Below are 19,640 nucleotides of genomic sequence, written 5' to 3' on the forward strand. Positions count from 1 at the left end.
GTATCAATTTTAAGATATGTGAGATTCCAGAGATGTGAAAATTTAAAATACGAATCCTAAAATTGAGGGAAATATAGTAAGATGAGTGTGCCTGAGAGAATGTTATAGCAAACCCTTGACACATCTCCGAGGGGGGTGGGATTGCTGCAGATGTGCACTCTTACGGCACCCATTCCTATACTCTCTGAATCATTTTACAGTAACCTGTTGCTTTCATAATCAGAAGGTAACACTTCTACCTTGAAAGAAAGCCAGGCAGCAACTTTACTCTGTATCAATACGGGGATACATGGGATTTCTGCCTCCAGGCAGTGTTAGCTTGAGTGCACCTTGTTCACAGCAATGATGAATTTGCGTAGTTTTCAGTTGCACACTAGCAGAAACCTCTCCTCCCTGCCCCTCCCCATGAGACAACTGCCCGGGGCCAACCACCCATGGAACAGAACAAAACTCAGCAGTTCTTCATATCCAAAATCAGAATCTGTAATCACCTTCTTGTTTCTCACCATTTAGTATTAACAATGAAATTATTCAGTAACGTGTTCCTGAAAATGAAACTTAGTATTGAGAAAACCTTTCAAATGTTAGTTCAAGCCAACCCCCCGCCCCCGCCATGCATATACACATTTCATACACAGATTAAATGTGTATGCTTTCTATTTAACAAAGTTGTTTGATCTAACCAAATACTAACTCCCTACCAGCATGAAGTTTTTTTTTTTCCTTTGGTGAACACTTATGCTGCATTTTAGTCTTTGTGCTTCCCAAAGTACTAAATGGATGAGTTTAGAGTGATGGCTTATTTTTGGAATCTGACTTAGGGAGAAGCTCTACTTGAGAAAATAACATTCTCTATTCTTTTCATGTTGCTAGAGACTCTGCACACTGACCAGGTAAATTTTGACAGTGCTATTTTTTTTTCTATTGCAGCTCTCTCTATAGAAGAAGCTCTTCCTTTTTCCTTAGAACTTCAAGAACAGAATTACCTGAATATAATATACTTATATATTTTATTCTTTCTCTATGTATATATATGTTTTCATTTGTCATATATATATATGTATATATATATATGTAGAGAGAGAGAGGTATAATTGACAAATGAAATTGTATATTTAATGAATATATTATATTTAGGAAGGATTACTGTCTCTTACATAGCAGTGTCTCCTGAGTTGAATGAAAACATTCTCTGTTTAAAGAAGAACATTTACTTTTATTTGTTGAAATAGGCTTACAAGTAAAAAATAAGAAATATGAAAGGGATGCTAAAACATCAGGAAGAAGTTCCAAAAGTTCATGCTTTCAAAAAACTTGTCTTTCTCTTTGGGGATTAACTAGGCCTAAAGGAGGTGAGCCACTGGAGAACCATCACTGTTACGCTGTGCTGATGAGTTGGATGAGGCAGGATTTGGGTCTCCTTGACAGACTCTTGTCTTGTGGCTTCCATGACACCTCTCTGGTGTATTTGTTTCTACCCCTATGTTTTTTTCCTGGTTTATAATGTTGGGGTTCACCAAGGCATGGACTTGGGATCTTCTCTCTTTAGGCTCCCTTTCCTTCCAAAGACTAAATATCATCTGTAACACCTGCTGCTGTTACTGATAAGAATAATAGTAGTCAGACTTAGGGAGTACTTAATGAGCACAGTTATGAGCGTTTTTTAAATGTATGTTCATTTATTTAATCTTCACATCAATCTGTTATCCCACTTTAGATATAAGGAAACTGAGGCACAGACTTAGGTAACTCATTAAGGCCAGTGGCTGCTAAGTAACAGAGCTAGGATTCTAGCCCAGGCAGTGTGACAGGCAGGTCCTTAACTCCAAATCACTGTACTGTTACTCTCTCCCTCAGTCATCCCTACATATCTACATACCCAAATGCCTTCCTGAAATCTCTCCTTGGGTACCTCATAGAAACCTCAGACTTACTATGTTCAGTAGAAAATTTCTGATCTCTACACCCTAAACCAGTTCATTGTTCCAAATATCCATAAGTGGCCCTATCGTATATTTAATTGCTCGAGCCAGAAATCAAAAATAAACAATTATAGTTAATAATAGAAAATGAAAGATTTCACATGCTGATTTTTGATATTTATAACCTATAATCAAGAAAATAAATTTTAAAGAATCTTTCTTAAAGGTAAATGGGTTTTATGAATATTGTTATTCTCCATATGAATAGCATTTGGATTTATTTTCTTCTACAATAAATGATTTGCTTATTTTTAGGTATAGTAAAATTTTAAGATTTTATTCCTTATCTGACTAATATTGCCATCATTGCTGCAATTTAAAAAGATATCCCTAAAGATATCTTGATTTGGCATCTATCAAAAAGATTTAAAAAAGGATTTAATACAGTTGTTTTTTTTTAGTTGGTTCTGTTTGACAGAACCTTTTAAAGCATGCCATTGTGTTAGCAACGGCCTATGAAAATAAACCTAATCCAAGCAGTTATGATTAGAGAATGTTCCCTGTGAGCATTTGCTTTGGAGATGTATGCTATTTCCAAGGGCATATATATGTCATCGTTGTTTAAGATTTGTTGTTCCTTACTATAAATTTTAATTTTTTGTTATGTGTTTCAAGTGAAACCCATTGCCACATTCAGTGAAGTTAACTATGAGGTATTTATTCAGGCAAAGTAATTGGTTATCTTGTAAGCTCTTCTGTTTAGTAACTTGTGATTTTATTTTTGATGCTGTATTTTAAGAATGAAGGTAGACAGAGTATAGATTTCCAGTGCAAAAGGATTAAAGATTATACTTAAGTTTTTATTTTCTTCAAAATAGGAAATCTTTACATTTTGGACAAGTGCATACATCTAATTATACTTGACATTAAGTTATTTCACCTATAAACCAGATGGCAGAAGCTTTCACTGCCTTTGTGACTAGATTCAGAAATATCTGTTTATATTTTTTTAGATTATAAATAGATATAATAGGCAAAGTAATTTCCTTTCTTATTGAATTAATGTAGTGCAGATAAACTTTTATCCAAGCCTTTAAATTTCACTTGATTTATAATCCCCTAATTACTCTGTGCTAGGAACTGAGGTGAACTTTAAGGGTATGGGGGAAAAAATAAGATCAGTTACTCATGTCCATGACTTGCAGAAAATTTGCCAGTACCCAGCTAATTTTTTGGGCAGTATGGAAAAAAACTCTGATGGGTTTGTTCTGTGGAGTTTAGGTTCAGGGAAGTTTTATCTTACTTATGACTTATAGAAGAAGTTTGTCCTATTATTAAACACTGCTTAAATTCTTTTTTCTTAATGATTATTTATATTCTGATAGATTCAGTAGATATGAAGAAGCCATTGGAAAGAAAAAGGAATGGATATCAAAGAACTGACAAAGGGGATTAAGAAAAAAAGAAAAGACTGTCAGAGGTTAAACCCAACATGAACACATTACGTCAGGGGTGGACTTCATATATATCACCTGTAGTTTAATGCATCAGAGGAAAAAAATGGTCTCACTCTAGTATTATGTCTGTATGTTATCTTTTAGGAAGATAGCAGCTTGTGAAGTAGGTGTTATCTGAGTTTTATAGATGTAGAATCTATACAGGTTCTGAGGCTATTAAGTCATAGAGCTAAGAGCAATGCTGCTGGAACTTGAGATTTCAAATTCCAAGTTCTTTGGCTACATCTGCCTATAAATGATCTTGTTGAAGTTTTATTTAATTAAACACATAAAATAGCTAGCTTTTTCTTGCTGGCACTGGTTTTAGCAATGGGCTTCTTGCTCCTGTAAGCTTGTGAGTTATCTTGAAATGTCTGTCTTAACCTCTTTTCTCGAAGTCTTGTGACTTTAAGCTACTGCTTAGTACTTCTTGAAAGCAAAGACCATCCAAATCCAGCAGGAGGCTGGGCATGCAGTAAAGGTCCTAGATGAAGAAATGCACTCTCAGGGTTGGAGAGAGGTTTAAAAGACAAAAATAAACCAAACTACAGAATGGTGGTTGATTTCTAAATATTTAGGCCTCTAAATTAATATTTTTAGCACAGTAAATCTTTTCTTTAAAGATTTTATTTATTTATTTGAGAAAGCGAGTGAGCGTGAGCGGTGAGAGAGGGGGTGGTCAGAGGGAGAGGGACCCTGGGATCATGACCTGAGCCTAAGGCAGATGCTTAACCACCTGAGCCACCCAGGTGCCCCTAGCACAGTAGGTCTTAATTATTAAGTTCCTTGTTGATAAATACGTCGCTTAATGAAGTAAGGTTTTATCTTACTTTGGCTATCCTATTTTATTTTGTACTTTTGAATGACTACAGATTTCCCTTATAACCTCATTCACCTCTCTAACAAAACTCCGTGGGTAAAGAAAAAAATCATTTGAGAGATTGTAGATGTATTCTAGCACATAGTAATGAATACACATTTCAGTTTATTCAATAATATGTTAATGAGGGGTTATATTTCATCATAAAGAGCAGAACAGTGAAACAAATAGGAAGAAATTTTGATCATAATAACAATATTTCAGGAACCAATAAAAATTGACTATTTTCTCCAAAGTACAGTAGATAGTAACCAAATGGTGCACTGGGTTGGGAGCCAGGAAATGACTTTAGGTTTCTGCTGTGCCTTGTATTGTGACCTTGGGCCTTTATTCCCAAGAGGGAGAACTCTGGCTCTGATGTCCTATAGATCTAGAAGGCTGCTGGGGTCTACCCTTCTTTTCCACTCTGTTGTGCGTTCAGCGTGATTACCATGAATTTATCACACATCCTATATGTTATTAGAAATTCCTGTGAACAGATTGCACAACCCAACCCAAAGTAGTTTTGTCTATATTACATTTTTAATAAAAGAAATGTGGAGTGTATTATTCACTTAAAAAGCCCATGAAGATTGTGAGACTATGCATTTTTTACATAGAGCCCAAATTTAGCTAGCTTTAGTGAAAAACATGCCCTGAAATGAAATTGATTATGACATAATATTGTGTCCTTTAAAAAACTTTAAGAAAACTTATAACTTAAATTATTCTGAAATGAAAGCTTCAAGAGCCTGAATCTATTTTTAATATGTGCATTATAATCTGAGGTTGTCTGCCTGTAATGCATTATTTTAGAAGGTATTAACATAAAAACTTGGAAAAATAAAATACATGTACTTAAATAGAAATAGAATTATGAATATAACATTTAAAATACTTTAATATATAAAGTTACTTTAGAAACTGAATCTTATCCCTTAACGATTTTTGTCACTGTTTATATAGTGCTATGAAAAAGTTTGGCAGCTGAAGAACAGAATGTTGTCCCTTTTTAGAATGGTGTTATAGCAGACATACAGAGAGAGTCACATTTGTCAGGGCAAAGGTTATTAGAATTCTATTTTAAGTTACAGTGTAGAAGATAAATGCACCAAGCTTATTTTCTCAATCACCAAATTATTCATGGAAATCTTTTTTGCTAACTGGAGAATACCTTTTGGAGAAATAAGAAGAAAGAAGAAAACATTCTGCCTTGACTTAATTTTCAGTGAATGTGAGTTTTATGACTTTCCATGCCTGCTGATTGAGTGTGTGGCATCCATAACATAGGAGCCAAGACCAGTCTCACTGGACGTGGAACACTGGGCATTCATGAGGGGCCACCCTGGATAGGAAATATTTTAGAGCCTCTTGCTATCATTTTCATCAATTCTAAGGCCCACATTTTCTCACATTTTAACATTTCTAAAACAGGAATATCTCTTATGAACAATGACTTCTTAGCATTGTGTCCTGTTCAGTGGGAAGCTTTTATATCTCTTATAATTGAGGAGATTTTAGAATCAGTGAAATACACTATTTATGCCTTGCTTCATGGTTCTAACTTTACTCAAATTTTATGGATATTTAGGTAATACGAGGGCTTAAAATTTATGCGGTTGATATCTTCTTAGTGATCAAGTATGAGAGAATAAAATATTTTAAAGTTTTATATTTGAAAGCTTACTAGGCATTCCACTGATTAAAAGCAAAAAAAAAAAAAAGAAAAAGAAAATCCTATTTTGAGAAGAAAGGAGGGAAGGAGAGTAGGAAAGAAGGGAGAGGGAAAAAACATTATGCAAACCTTTCATGTCTGAAAATGACACCCAAGTTTCTCTGAAGCACAAGTGATTTTTGAAGTGATTCTTTGTCAGGAGTTTGAAGTGATTCTTTGTCAGGAGTTGAGCATAATTATGAGTAAAGTAAGCAAGAATTTTGGAGTCACATGAAGTTAGGTATACAGATTAATTCTACCACTTCTGGTAGTGTGACCTTGAAAGTACTTAACTTTTAGGGCCTCATTTCTCTCATAAATAAAAATTATGATAACTCTACTTACCTGATAGTTGCTTAAAAATAATAAGCTGGTGTAAGGAATGATAGTTACTCTTGTTATCATCTTTATCATTATTATTATGATTATTTGCTACACAACATGAAATTCATCCATGGAAAATTTTAACTCAGCAATCATGATTTGGGGAGTGTACTGTATACAAAGAGGAGAAATATGAACTACAGTAATTTAAGCCTACTTGAAATGTATACATTTAAGAGGGATGTTATCATATACCTTCAGTGATTCTAGCTACACATCTTACCTAAGAAGGAGGAAATTGATATAGACTCCACATTTATATTCATATGTAAGTGGAAAGAGTTAGTTGCTCATTTACATTTTTATTTTATTTTTTTGAAGATTTTATTTATTCATGAGAGACAGAGAGGCAGAGGCAGAGGGAGAAGCAGGCTCCCTGTGGAGCAGGGAGCCCGATGCAGGACTCGACCCCAGGACCCTGGGATCATGACCTGAGCCGAAGGCAGACGCCCAACAACTGAGCCACCCAGGCGCCCCCTAAATAAATATTTAGTACGATATTTTCATTACTCAGTATCATTTACATATGGAAGTAAATTAGAATTTTGGAGCCAAGTAATTTGATTAAAGTTTCAGAATAGAGATCGATAATGCTTAAACATTTATTGAGCATCTGCTTTGTATGTAAATGTTGTATTTGTAACCGAATAAGTTACAAAGTGAATAAAAGAGGAACTGACTCTCTAGGAACCAAGCTAAAGCTAGGACTTGCATTTTGGAGTCATCGCTATCTAGGCATCTGACATTTGCTTGCATCTCCATGTTCTATATCAAAGAAAGTATTTTCTTTCCTACACATGTGTTCTTATGAAAAATCACCATTTGGATACTCACTGGAAATTATCCTTGCTTTTAGTATTGCTGGCAGACAAAAACACCTGTGCTGACTAGGATAACTGCTGCCTAAAGGATTTCCTGGACAGTGAAATTCTTCCTAAGTTTAGCTTAGGTTTCAGTTTTATCCCCTCCCCCCAAATGTTTGTTTCTTTCAATATTATCTCACTGTAAATGTGAAGATATATACTCTTTGTATGTGTATATATTTATGAGAGAGTGGGAAAGAGGGGGGATATATGAGACATGTAAAGAAAAGATTAAAATCTTTAAAATGTTATTCATTGTTTGGGAAAATAAGAGCTCATTGACTTTCAGGAAAAATATTTCTGCAAAATACAGGTAAAACAGAAGAGCCAAAATTGTAAAATCTGGTGTGTATAGCTATCATGGAACTCATCCACCAGAAATCAGTTTTCTTAATCCGAAACTGAACTACTGAGGTAAATTGAAGTATTTTAACATGGGGATGAAATCTAAGTTTCTTTTGGTTTACTATGTTCCATACTCCCTTTCTGCTACAGTTTTAAAAGTTTTGAAAAACTCTTATCTAAATACTCCAAACAAAATTTTGTCTATATTTCTCCTCTTTTTTTTTACATTTCTCCTTTCTTAAAGAAAAGTTATAGAAAATGTGTATTAGCTCATATTCATCAATTTTTATTATTTGATAAATTAAGCAGTCATGTTTCCTCTCCTGGCAGCTTATTAATGATATATAATACATATGTAGATGTATTTATTTCTCCAGATGCTTTTGAATTGGTCACATTCATTTTTAAGTGAAAAATCTTTTCTCAACTTTTTTTTTAATCCTATTTTCAAGTCTTTCCTCCAAATGGCTTTCGGCTATTTGCCCAAATCAAGTTAACTCACAAAGGATGATTTGCCGTATCACGTGGAAGTGGTCTAGCCAGTATATGTGGCTGTCCACCAGGGATAGTAACTAAGCAATATTTACATTGACAGCAGATTGGACTGCATAAATGATTATTTATTCTAACTTATTCCAACAAGGATTTGATTCAACAGATATTTATTGTTCACCCAATATGTGCCACTTATTGTTCTTGGTACTTGATCTATGTCAGTGAACAAAACAGATAAAGATCTTTGTCTACCCTCATGGAGCTTACATTTTAATGGAGAGAAACAAGACAATGGACCTCATACTGAGTAAATGATGTAATATGTGGAGGAAAGAAAAAACAGAGCAGGGTTAGGGAGATGAAGACTGCTTGGGGTGGGGGGTAGATGGCAGGTTTCAGATTAAGTAGCATAGTGCAGTAAGCCTGATTGAGAAGGTGTCATTTAAATGAAGGCTTGACTCTTTTTTTTTTTTTTTTTTTAACTTTTTGAGGAACCTCCATACTGTTTTCCAGAGTGGCTCCACCACTTTGCATTCCCACCAACAATGCAAAAGGGTTCCCCTTTCTCCACATCCTCACCAACATCTGTTGTTTTTGTGTCCTTGACTTTAGCCATTCTGACTGGTGTGAGGTGGTATCTCATTGTAGTTTTGATTTGTATTTCCCTGATGATGAGTGATGTTGAGCATCTTTTCATGTGTCTGTTATCCATCTGGATGTCTTTGGAAAAGTGTCTATTCGTATCTTCTGCCCATTTCTTAACTGGATTATTTGGTTTTTTTGGGTGTTGAGTTCAATAAAGTTATTTATAGATTTTGGATACAAACCCTTTATCTGATATATCATTTGCAAATATCTTCTCCCATTCCATCAGCTGCCTTTTTGTTTTGTTGATTGTTTCCTTCTCTATGCAGAAGCTTTTACCTTGGTGAGGTCCCAATAGTTCATTTTTGCTTTTGTTTCCCTTGCCTTGGGAGACGTATCTAGTAAGAAGTTACTGTGGTCGAGGTCAAAGAGGTTGCTGCCTGTGTTCTCCTCTAGGATTTTGATGGTTTTTTCCTGTCTTACATTTAGGTCTTTTATCCATTTTGAATTTATTTTTTTGTATGGTGTGAGAAAGTGGTCCACTTTCATTCTTCTGCATGTCACCATCCAGTTTTCCCAACACCATTTGTTGAAACTTTTTTCCCATTGGATATTCTTTCCTGCTATGTCAAAGAAAAGTTAAAAATAAAACTACCCTACGACCCAGCAATTGCACTACTAGGTATTTATCCAAAGGATTTACAAAAATGCTGATTCAAAGGGGCACATGTGCTATCAATAATAGCCAAATTATGGAAAGAGCCCAAATGTCCATTGACTGAAGAATGGATAAAGAAAATGAGGTATATATGTACAATGGAATATTACTTGGGCAGTCAAAAAGAATGAAATCTTGCCATTTGCAACAACGTGGATGGAACCAGAGTGTATTATGCTAAGTGAAATATGTCAGTCAGAGAAAGACAAATATATGATTTCACTCATATGTGGAATTTAAGAAACAAAACAGAAGAACATAGGGGAAAGGAAGGAAAGATAAAATGAGATAAAAACAGAGAGGAAGGCAAACCATAAGAGGCTCTTAACTATAGAGAACAAACTGAGGGTTACTGGAGGGAGATGGGTGAGTAGATGGGTTAAATGGGTGATGGGCATTAAGGAAGGCACTTGTTAGGATGAGCACTGGGTGTTATATGTATGTGATGAATCACTAAATTCTACTCCTGAAACCAATACCACACTATAAGTTAACTAACTTGAATTTAAAGAAAAATAAATAAATAAAGACTTGACTCATGCATAAAGGAAAATGTTTTGAAGGTGTTTTCATGGCCATATAAAGAAGTGAGATAAATGGAGGGAAGACTGGTTAATTTATAATTCTGCCAGAGAGACAAAGGGAGTGTGCCCCTAGACTTATTATTTTTAACACTTTCATCTTTAAAGTGTAGTATTTTACAGCTTTCCTTTGAGGAACAGAAAACTGCCAATTATTTTGGTATAGAAGAAACAGTTCATAGGGTTTTTAAGTCTAAAATATATTTTCACCCTCTGCATTCTTTTTTTTTTTAATATTTTATTTATTTATTTGACAGAGACACAGTGAGAGAGGGAACACAAGCAGGGGGAATGGGAGAGGGAGAAGCAGGCTCCGCGCTGAGCAGGGAGCCCAATGCGGGGCTCCATCCCAGGATCCTGGGATCATGACCCGAGCTGAAGGCAGACACTTAACGACTGAGCCACCCAGGCGCCCCATCCTCTGTGCATTCTTATGGCAAATATGTCTTCTGCAGGTGGCCTATAATTAGACAACAAAATATAATTCTCCCTTAGGGATAAAAGATAAACTATAATAGATCAAGGTTTAAAAGAAATGTGGGAAAATATCTCTCACCTATAGAATTTCTAAATATCATAGCCCCTTGAGAAGGAGTGTCTTACTCAAAAGTTTCCAATATCTGTTCCAGCAAAAAAAGTGATGCTAATCTTTGCAAATATACCTGTAACTTGAAAAACTGCATCAGCATACCTAATCTAAACTGACCTTTTTTGCTTTAGGACCATTACCTACCATTTATAATCTAGTCATGACCTAGGACTGCTGTTTAGGAAAACTGATACTATGATGGGCTCTACTCCGATATTTATTTTCTCCTTTGAAACTCTGGATGCCCTCTTAACAGAAGCAGCCCTTCCTTAGACTTTAGCATATGGTCTGACTTGACTTTTCCACTAAAAAGCCCTCCTGGCATTGGAGGCCCTGGGTAGAAGGGTTACAACTATGTTTGCTTTAAGATACTTTTGGCTATTGCAGGAAAAGAGTCTCCTATTTGTGCATATTTTGGGATGAACTTAGCATATTAGGGTTTATCATATCCTCATGTAATCTGTTGTGATAGAAGAACTAGCACATATCCTCAAGTTTAAACATGACTTCCTTTATTTTTTATTTTGATGTTTTTCAGACTTCTTTCAAACCCGTTTTTCTCTTCTTCTGTCTCTCCCTCCTTATCACTCATTAAACAAATACTTTTTGAGGATTTATTCTATAATTAAGGCCCTGGGATCCATGGTGAATCCAAAGCTTACATATAGTAATAAGGAGTGAATTTTTTTTTTTTTTTTAAGTTAGAAATTTACTTGGGATCCCTGGGTGGCTCAATTGGTTAAGTGTCCAACTCTCGATTTTGGTTCAAGTCAAGATCTCAGGATCTTAAGATTGGGCCCCTCATTGGGCTCTGTGCTGGGCGTGGAGCCTGCTTGGAATTCTCTGTCTCCCCCTCCCACTCTTCCCCCCCCACCCTTAAAAAATTTACTTTAAAAATTAGAACTGAAATATTCAAACATCTTTTGAGTTTATTTTTAGAGTTTTATGAATTTAATAAAATATAGATGATGAAATAAATTCTAGAAATCTCTCATGTTAATTGTGAAACCTGTAGAATTCACTAATTTATAAGCAGGCTTCAAAACCTATGCCAAATGTACTGTTTTTCTAAAGACATCATTTATTTACTGAATGGTGAAATCTCTTAACTATCTTCTGTCAGAATTGTTACCATGTAGTATAACAGCTGACTTGTGTGTGTGTGTGTGTATGTGTATGCACGCACACACATGCACATGTATGTCTTAAACATGGCCATTCGGGACGTACCTGGCTTTGAACGCTCTCCACAGAATCAGTCCAGCTTTCCTCTTTATCTCCCTTCATCTCAGCTGATTTAGGCTACTTGCCCACTAGCTACCAACATACCCCAGCTTTTCCTCCTGTGTTACACTATTCTTATTGATTAGAATTGTCTTTCTCTGTCAGTCAGTGAAAATATAACTCCTCATAATTGCTCATCTCTTCCTTGAAAGAAGCTTTTATTGACCACCCCACCCCGCTAACCATAAGTGATTTCTTCTTTTATTAGTGCCTTTGGCTTAAGCACCTATCATGAGCTGCCGTGAAATTACGGTAGTGTATTTGTGAGTACCTGATAGATACTTTGTTTGTTCATTCAAAAACTGTTGACTCCCTACTCTCTCAGATGTTGTGCTCTAGGAAATACAACAATAAACACGTTAGACTTGTGAGTCATGGATCTGAGAATTTACTAGTGATACTGAAAAGTAAAGCAGTATGATGAGTGCTGTCAGGCACAAGATGATATGGGAACATACAGCTGAAATGTCTAAGCCAGTCCTCAGGGGCCAGTTTGAGACTTGGTTCCAGTTTAGACAAGGTCTCTGCCAAGTCAGGAGGAGAAAGGGATACCCCTTCCCTTGTAATAGGAGAGGGAGAGAAAGGAAAATATTAAGTAGATACTGGCAAATTAGTGGAGGAAAGTCAAGGGAGTTCCTCTCTGCTTCTATTTTCTTTTTGAACAAGAAGGCAAAATGATCTGCTAAGGGAGGTGGAAAGAGAGCTTATTTGGAGGCTGAAAAGGTATAAAGTAGCTCCTATAGAGAGAGAGGAAGAGAAATGACAGGAGGCATTTAATAGTTACCAGGGAGCACTGAGGGCTTGGTTCAAATCATAGACCACGAGTAATGATGCCTTTCTTTGAAACTGTAGGCTTTTCTATAGGAGCAATCTGCAAAGCAGTTTCTGTATCTATAACACAGAGAAAGCAAATAGGTGGAGTAAATGAATGAGAATTCAAGCTGCATCTCTGCAATTTATTGGACAAGTCACTTTTCATCACTGACCTTCCATTTTTTCTGAACCCACGGATGGTAATGCCTACTCTCAAAGATGTTAGTATCTCAACATCAAATTGATATTTTTTATATATTTGAAAGCATTTTAAACTACAAATAATACTAGATAATAGTTATGATCTTACCTATAGGTTTGAATCAGTAAAATTTTTCAGAATTTTCCATACTGGTTGCACAAAACAATACAAAACACCCACCCCCCCATGGAAAGGGCCCATATCCAAATTAAAAAGATCTTCAAATCCAATGTAAGCTCTAAGATAGCTGTAAGAATAGGGCGCCTGGGTGGCTCAGTTGGTTAAGCGACTGCCTTCGGCTCGGGTCATGATCCTGGAGTCCCGGGATCGAGTCCCGCATCGGGCTCCCTGCTCGGCGGGGGGTCTGCTTCTCCCTCTGACCCTCTTCCCTCTCGTGCTCTCTGTCTCTCATTCTCTCTCTCTCAAATAAATAAATAAAATCTTTAAAAAAAAAAAAAAAGAATAAATAGGCTAACAGTGATGTTGAAGAGAAAAAAGCTGAAAATAATCTTTGAGGTGCACTCTAACAAGAGGATACTTTTCTGGAAATATGAAAACACAAAGTTTTAGATTTACAAAGGCCAACTAAAAACATCCTTAGGAAGTATAAGTATATGCTTAGAATTATTACAATGCATTGAATGTTTTTATCATCAGGCTCTGTTTCTTTTCAGAAAATGCAAAACATTTTTAAAAGGCATTCAGAATATATTCTTTCATCCTGTATTTGTTATTTTAAAAAGTCAAACACAGCACAACTGCTGTTTAGAAAATGTGTGTACAGTAAGTAGCCTATTGCCCTGTTCCCTTTCTTTCCATGTAGGCTGACCAAATGTCATATATGGCAAGACTAAAAATAGAAAACACATACAAGCTGCTTCTTATTCCTCTTTCCTATGGAAATGTCTTTAATGAGTGCACTTGATACAGACTCTCTTTTCATTCTGGCTTCTGGGCATAATCCTCTGGAATCTAACCCTGCTTGCCTTCCATCGTGCCTAATAGTCTGAATGTTTAACATTTTTAAAGGGTAGTTGTTCATCACAGGTTCTGGATTATCTTTTCACATACCATTTCCATGCTTCTACTTACATCCCCCCAATTAATCCAAGTTATCAACTGACCTCTTCTTGATATAGAACCAAAAAATAAGCAGTACTTCAATCCCAAGAAGTAGCTGCATGCCAAAATACATTTAACAGTATGAAACTGTTGTTGCTAAAGATACCTATTTATTAGTGATTTACTGAGGACTATAATTGATGTTGAATGTGGCTCTTTATCAAGCTGGAAGACTGTTTTACATTTCCACAGGTCATCTTACTTTAAAACTTTTGACCTGATTTAGGACCCACATAAGCAAAAATTTCTCTCCCTTACCATTAACTATGTAGCTGAGGTATTTCCTTCAGGCACTAAGTGAAGTAGACTGTTGGTCATGTTGGGACAACTGTATAGTCCAGGAGACTGATTACTTTCTTTGACCCTTCTATTGAAGGACATAAAGGGAGAAAACAGGGAAGAGAAGTTTATTTTAAAAAGGAAAATATGTATTTTTTCAAAATTAGTAAACAAGTATTAAAAGATGGGGGAAGTAGGTAGTTATAGAATTTGTGTGCATGTATTAGAACTTCTAGAACTCTTACTTAGAACTCTGGTGCTGAAAAATAAGGAGGCAGGTAGCGGGGCAATGTGAGACAGTTTCCGCCCAGCAATATCTTGGATATGGGCAAGTGTAACCTTCCTAAGTCAAGGTGTTCCCGAACTCTCAGATTTAGCCCCTCTATCCTGTTCCTCCCTTCATCCGCACTCCTGCCTGTGATTTGATGTTCCAACAGGAAGGTAGATGTTTGCTTTAGAAAATAATTTCTTGGGGAGCCTGGGTAGCACAGTTGGTTAAGTGTCCGACTCTTGGTTTTGGCTCAGGTCGTAATCTCATGGTCATGAGATCGAGCCTCACGTTGGCCGAGTTGGCTGTGCTTAGGAGGAATCTGCCTGGGATTCTCTCTCTCCCTCTCCCTCCACTGCACTCAGGTGTGTGCACTCTACCTCTCTCTCTCTAAAATAAATAAAAATCTAAAAAAAAAAAAAAAAGAATTTCTCCATCACAGTGTACTGCTGAGCACCATGATGCAAGCTTCACTAACTTTGCTTTGTTATTTTGGCCTTTAATGCGAATGTGACAAGTAGGAAGTGGACACTGGCCATGGGGGCATTTGCTTCCTCGGGCCACTCTCTTTCCAGGTCATCTTTAGGTTGCCCACTGTACTTTGGGGCTACTTATTTTCCCATGTATAGTCAAGGAAAAATCAGTTAGGGGATTAGAAACTTAGAATTAAATTTTTCTTGGCTATTAGCTTCAGTAATTTTGACAAATTCTGTAATTTCCATATAATTTATACTTAAGGTAGCCTGTATTTCATGTTTAATTTTGTTTCATCCAGGATATTTTAAACCATTATTTAATTTTTTTTCAAGTGAAGTATAGGTTTCTTAATTTTGTGACAGTAATAGCTGACATAAGTTTAGTTAAATGTTATTAGAGTTACATAAATGAATGTGGCATAATTATCTTGAGTATTACCTACTGAGTAAATTATATAGTTTTAATTTTTAGTTGCACAGTGCCATCTACTGGATCTGTGCTACAAAAAACCCTCATATTTTCTTTAGTTGTCCTGGTTTAGTTATAATCAGCTTTTAATATTGAGGTGCTTTCTGGTATTCATCTTTCATCTAAAAGAGAGACTAGCAAGACCTGTGTATTCAGACTTTTCTTAGCTATATAGATCCAAAACAGAGCATATAGGCTACAAATCTTAACAGTTCTTCACTTGGGATCTTTCTACATTGTACTTCATTTTCCTTGAGTATCTATTTTTGCTTTTGGGATACAATCCGAATCGTTTAACATTGCCTTTTCAGCTAAAGAGAACTTTTATTAATGATTATTTCATAACTTTTATATATAAATAGAATTCTTTCTATTCCTACCTTACTCTTTTAATTGCGTATTTGCATGCCTATTTATTTAATGTCTTTTCTATCCTGACAGATTGAATGCCCCACCAAGGCACATAATATACTCAGCACCTACTGAACAAATAAATGTTAAAGTTCCCTGAGAGAATGGCAGGAATAGTTGGGAAACTGATAATATATTAATATAAGAAAAATTTAAAAATTGTAGTCATAGTACCAAGGAGTTATTGATTGATACATCTTGTTGTCTACTCCTTTTACTTGGAAAATTAACCCAAAAGTTTTTTTTGTTTTTTTTTTTTAAATCACTTACATCATTTCAACACTGAACCTCATTTCTCAGTGAGTTATATTCTTTCTTGTGGCCCAGTGTGGAGCATGGTATTATACATGCACAAAAAAGAGACATTTTATTCAATTAAAGCATCTTAATTAAAATTAGTACCAGTAAAGGACAAGCATAGCCCTGGTAATCCAAAACTGCAAGCAAAAGATTCAACTATTATTCTTCCTCTTCCTTCCTCAGTTTCCACATCACTTCCGTGTTGTATAAACTCATGCCACACAGGACCAGAGCCAAGAATAGCCGGATGACGTTTTTAGAGCCAGTCTCTCCATCCTTTCACTTTTTCCATGTATGAGAAGAACAGAAAAGAAGGAGCAGACAGGAATATACTAGAAGCCAAAAGATTAAAGCAATTTATAAACAAAATTATAGAATCTGAAAATGTTAGTGATATAATGTCCTTCGTGAAGAAAAAAAAAAAAAAAACCTTAGAGATTTTTTAGGGGAAGTAATTTGATTTTTTTTTAAAAAGCTGAATACACTGAAGTTGAACTCAGAAGAATAAGATTAGCTATTTATGAGCTCATGCAGACTACTGTAGAGCAGATAAGCAGACATCTGGAGAGAGCAAAGAAAATCTCTGATAGTTTGATAGTTTTCAACATGGCCTGAGAGAGATGAAATAAGGCAGTGTAATTTAGGAACCCTTGTCCTGTTGCCCCAAAAGAAAATGTAAACAGTTAAAAAGCTTTTAACATTCTTTACTGTCACCTCAATTGTCTGAAGACCTTACTTATCTATCCATCATGCAGTTTCCAAAAGACTGAAAATAGAAAAAATGTAAGTGTATTTAACAGCCTAGATTCAGTCACTACACGACTCCAGTTTACTACTAGACATTTGTTTTTGGTTCTGCAAGTTTGAATCTGCCAGGACTTGAATGCTCAGGTGTCAGTTGCCGACAGTTTCACAGTAATTTTAGGTTGGGCCTGCCTTTGGGTAAATCATATCAGTAAAAATAAGGCTAATTTTCCTCGTATTACCTCTGCTTTGGCAAATAATGGCATCATATTTCTAAAGTCTCTCAGGGAATTGATTATAGTCTTTGAACTCTCAAAATAAAAGGATGAGACAAGTAAAGTTGGCTGGAGTGCAGGCAAATTGCAGACCTTCTTCCTGGTTTAATTCTTCAAAGTATCTTCTGATCTCAGAGGTAAAGCTGAACAGCAACAAAGGCATGACTGATAATTGGAGTTTTGATCCAGAAAAAGCCATCTTATTATTACATTTTTGTTACTTTCACTTCTTACTCTAATTCTCCATTCACTATCCTGAGAATTTCTGGTTGGGACCTGCATCTTTTTGTTTGCTTTCCTTTTGTCCCTTCAGATTAGTTATTATGACCAGCTAAAGAGGACAGACACTTGTCATTTTTTGCCTCTCAAACACAGAGTTTGTATTAAAAAGTATTGTATGTGTCTGTATTTGAATATGTATACATTTAAGTCAAATTCCTGGGGAGGGTTTTTAAAACCTTCTGTGGCTCTCGGCTTTAACCGTTAGATTATATCCTTTAGATTATATCAGAATTTCCTGGAAGGTAGATATCCTCCCTTCTAGATCATTTTAACAGTGGCAGTTTACAGTAACAAGTTAGCTAATCAAAATGTTTATATAAACAAATGCCTGTAGAAACTCAAGCCTATCTTAAACTTATCAAACTGTAATCTGCCGTTAAGTACACTCTCTCCTGAGCTCAGTGATTTTGAGAGAAGAAAGGTGGTTCTATATAGTTATGATAGCAACAGTTACCTTTTACCCAATAATTTTGTGCCAGGCACAGTGCTCAGTACCACACATGGATCCCTCATTTAATCCCTGTCACAATCCTACCAGTGGGGCACCAGAGCTATGCCCATGTTAGGGATCAGAAGAGATCCTATATGAGAAGTCCAATCTATTTTCTGCCTTCCTTGAGGCAAGAGGAGGGGGAGAGGGCAGTGCAGAGGCAGTGGGGACTAATCCTGAATTTTTTTTTTTAAGACCCTCTCCTGATTCTTTTATGTATTATACTAAACCTGTTTTTTGTTTTTAAGATCTTATTTATTTGACAGAGAGAGCACAAGCAGGAAGAGCGGCAGGCTGAGGGAGGGGGAGAAGCAGGCTCCCCACTGAGCAGGGAGCCCAATATAGGACTCAATCCCAGAGTCCAGGGATTATGACCTCATCCAAAGGCAGACGCTTAACTGACTGAGCCATCCAGGCGCCCCTTCTTCAAACCTGTTGTTGTTGTTGTTTTTTCTGTTATGAGATCTCACAGCTCATTTCTGAAACCTCAGCAGTGGATTGGTTTTCACATTGAACATCTGGACAAGGACAAACAGTAAATCTCAGTTTTCTAAGTTGAGTAGAAAATGGCCTTCTGACCCTGTCTCATCCGCCACCTTCCTCTTCTTCAGGTCTCCATTAAAAAGCAGTCTGCTTTATTTACATCTTCTTTTTTTTTTTTTTTTTAAGAAAAACTTTGTTAACATGCCAAACCCTGTAATTCTCAAGCTTTTCTAGAAATGTTATCTTTAAGGGAGATTTATAAAAGCAAGAAGAATCTTTGTGGTTTTATTCTGAAAGCCAAAAGAGTTGAGAAACAAGGCAGACTCTAATGCTGAGCTTTTTCACTTTCAAGCTATAAAATGGTTTCTATTCATGCTTATGAGGAAGAAGCAATTGAAATATTTATTTTTTCAGTCCTGGCAAAGCATGACCAGCGACTTTGAGAGTATGTTTTGTCATGGGATAAAGAAACAGAAGAGGCAGAATCAGGGTCCTTGCCTTAAAGTGAACATTATTGTATATTTCTTCAGAGAGTTTCATTTTTGAAGAAACATTTTGTATTCTTTGATGGAACTTATCTAAACAAACTAGAGCTCTATCCAAACTAGAGCTTTTGAAATCAGACCCAATTCACTTTATTTATAATCAATGAACAAAGTTAGCAAAATATGTGATATAAGGTGTCCAGGACATTTTTAACATATGCTTTATTAAATATTATTGCCATCATTATATTTTCTCTCTGCCTTCACACATGTACAGATAAATACATATATATGCACATATACATAAATACGCATATATACATATGTCCTTATTAATGAGATAAAAATTCAAATTAATTTTTGTTTGGGTATTTCTTTGAATTCAGAAGGTATCAAGAGAGACATCTTTACTCTCCTGGTGAACACCAAGAGTTAAGAGTTTCTTAATGAATGCCATTGGAAGACTTTTCAAATTAAAATTATTCCATAGTATTTCTCAAGTACCTTGAAATCCTGTACCCACCTATCTCTTCATTTTACTTGCTTCTTATAGACTCCCCTTTATTTGGTAAATCATGGAGAGAATGGACCAGTCAGATGCAACAGGTGCAAAGCCTACATGTGCCCATTTATGCAGTTCATTGAAGGAGGAAGGAGGTATCAGTGTGGATTTTGCAACTGTGTGAACGATGGTAAGTGGTGCCAA

At 35.9% G+C, this 19,640-nt stretch overlaps 1 protein-coding gene and 1 long non-coding RNA gene across 2 annotated transcripts in view; both read left to right on the forward strand.

Annotated features, from left to right (window-relative positions):
- Positions 1–19,640, forward strand: part of LOC115943400 (uncharacterized) — a 438,133-nt gene that overhangs the window by 302,241 nt on the left and 116,252 nt on the right. The gene's annotated exons all lie outside the window — the stretch shown is intronic.
- The window catches only part of SEC24D (SEC24 homolog D, COPII component), a 96,532-nt gene that overhangs the window by 34,313 nt on the left and 42,579 nt on the right, over positions 1–19,640 (forward strand). The window contains exon 9 of the mRNA XM_081812869.1: positions 19,488–19,626. Coding sequence (XP_081668995.1) covers positions 19,488–19,626 — 139 coding nt within the window. The remainder of the gene's footprint in view (positions 1–19,487; positions 19,627–19,640) is intronic.

Source organism: Leptonychotes weddellii, chromosome 2 (genome assembly GCF_054177405.1).
Source record: "Leptonychotes weddellii isolate Sample4059 chromosome 2, ASM5417740v2, whole genome shotgun sequence".
Classification (NCBI taxonomy): Eukaryota; Metazoa; Chordata; class Mammalia; order Carnivora; family Phocidae; genus Leptonychotes; species Leptonychotes weddellii.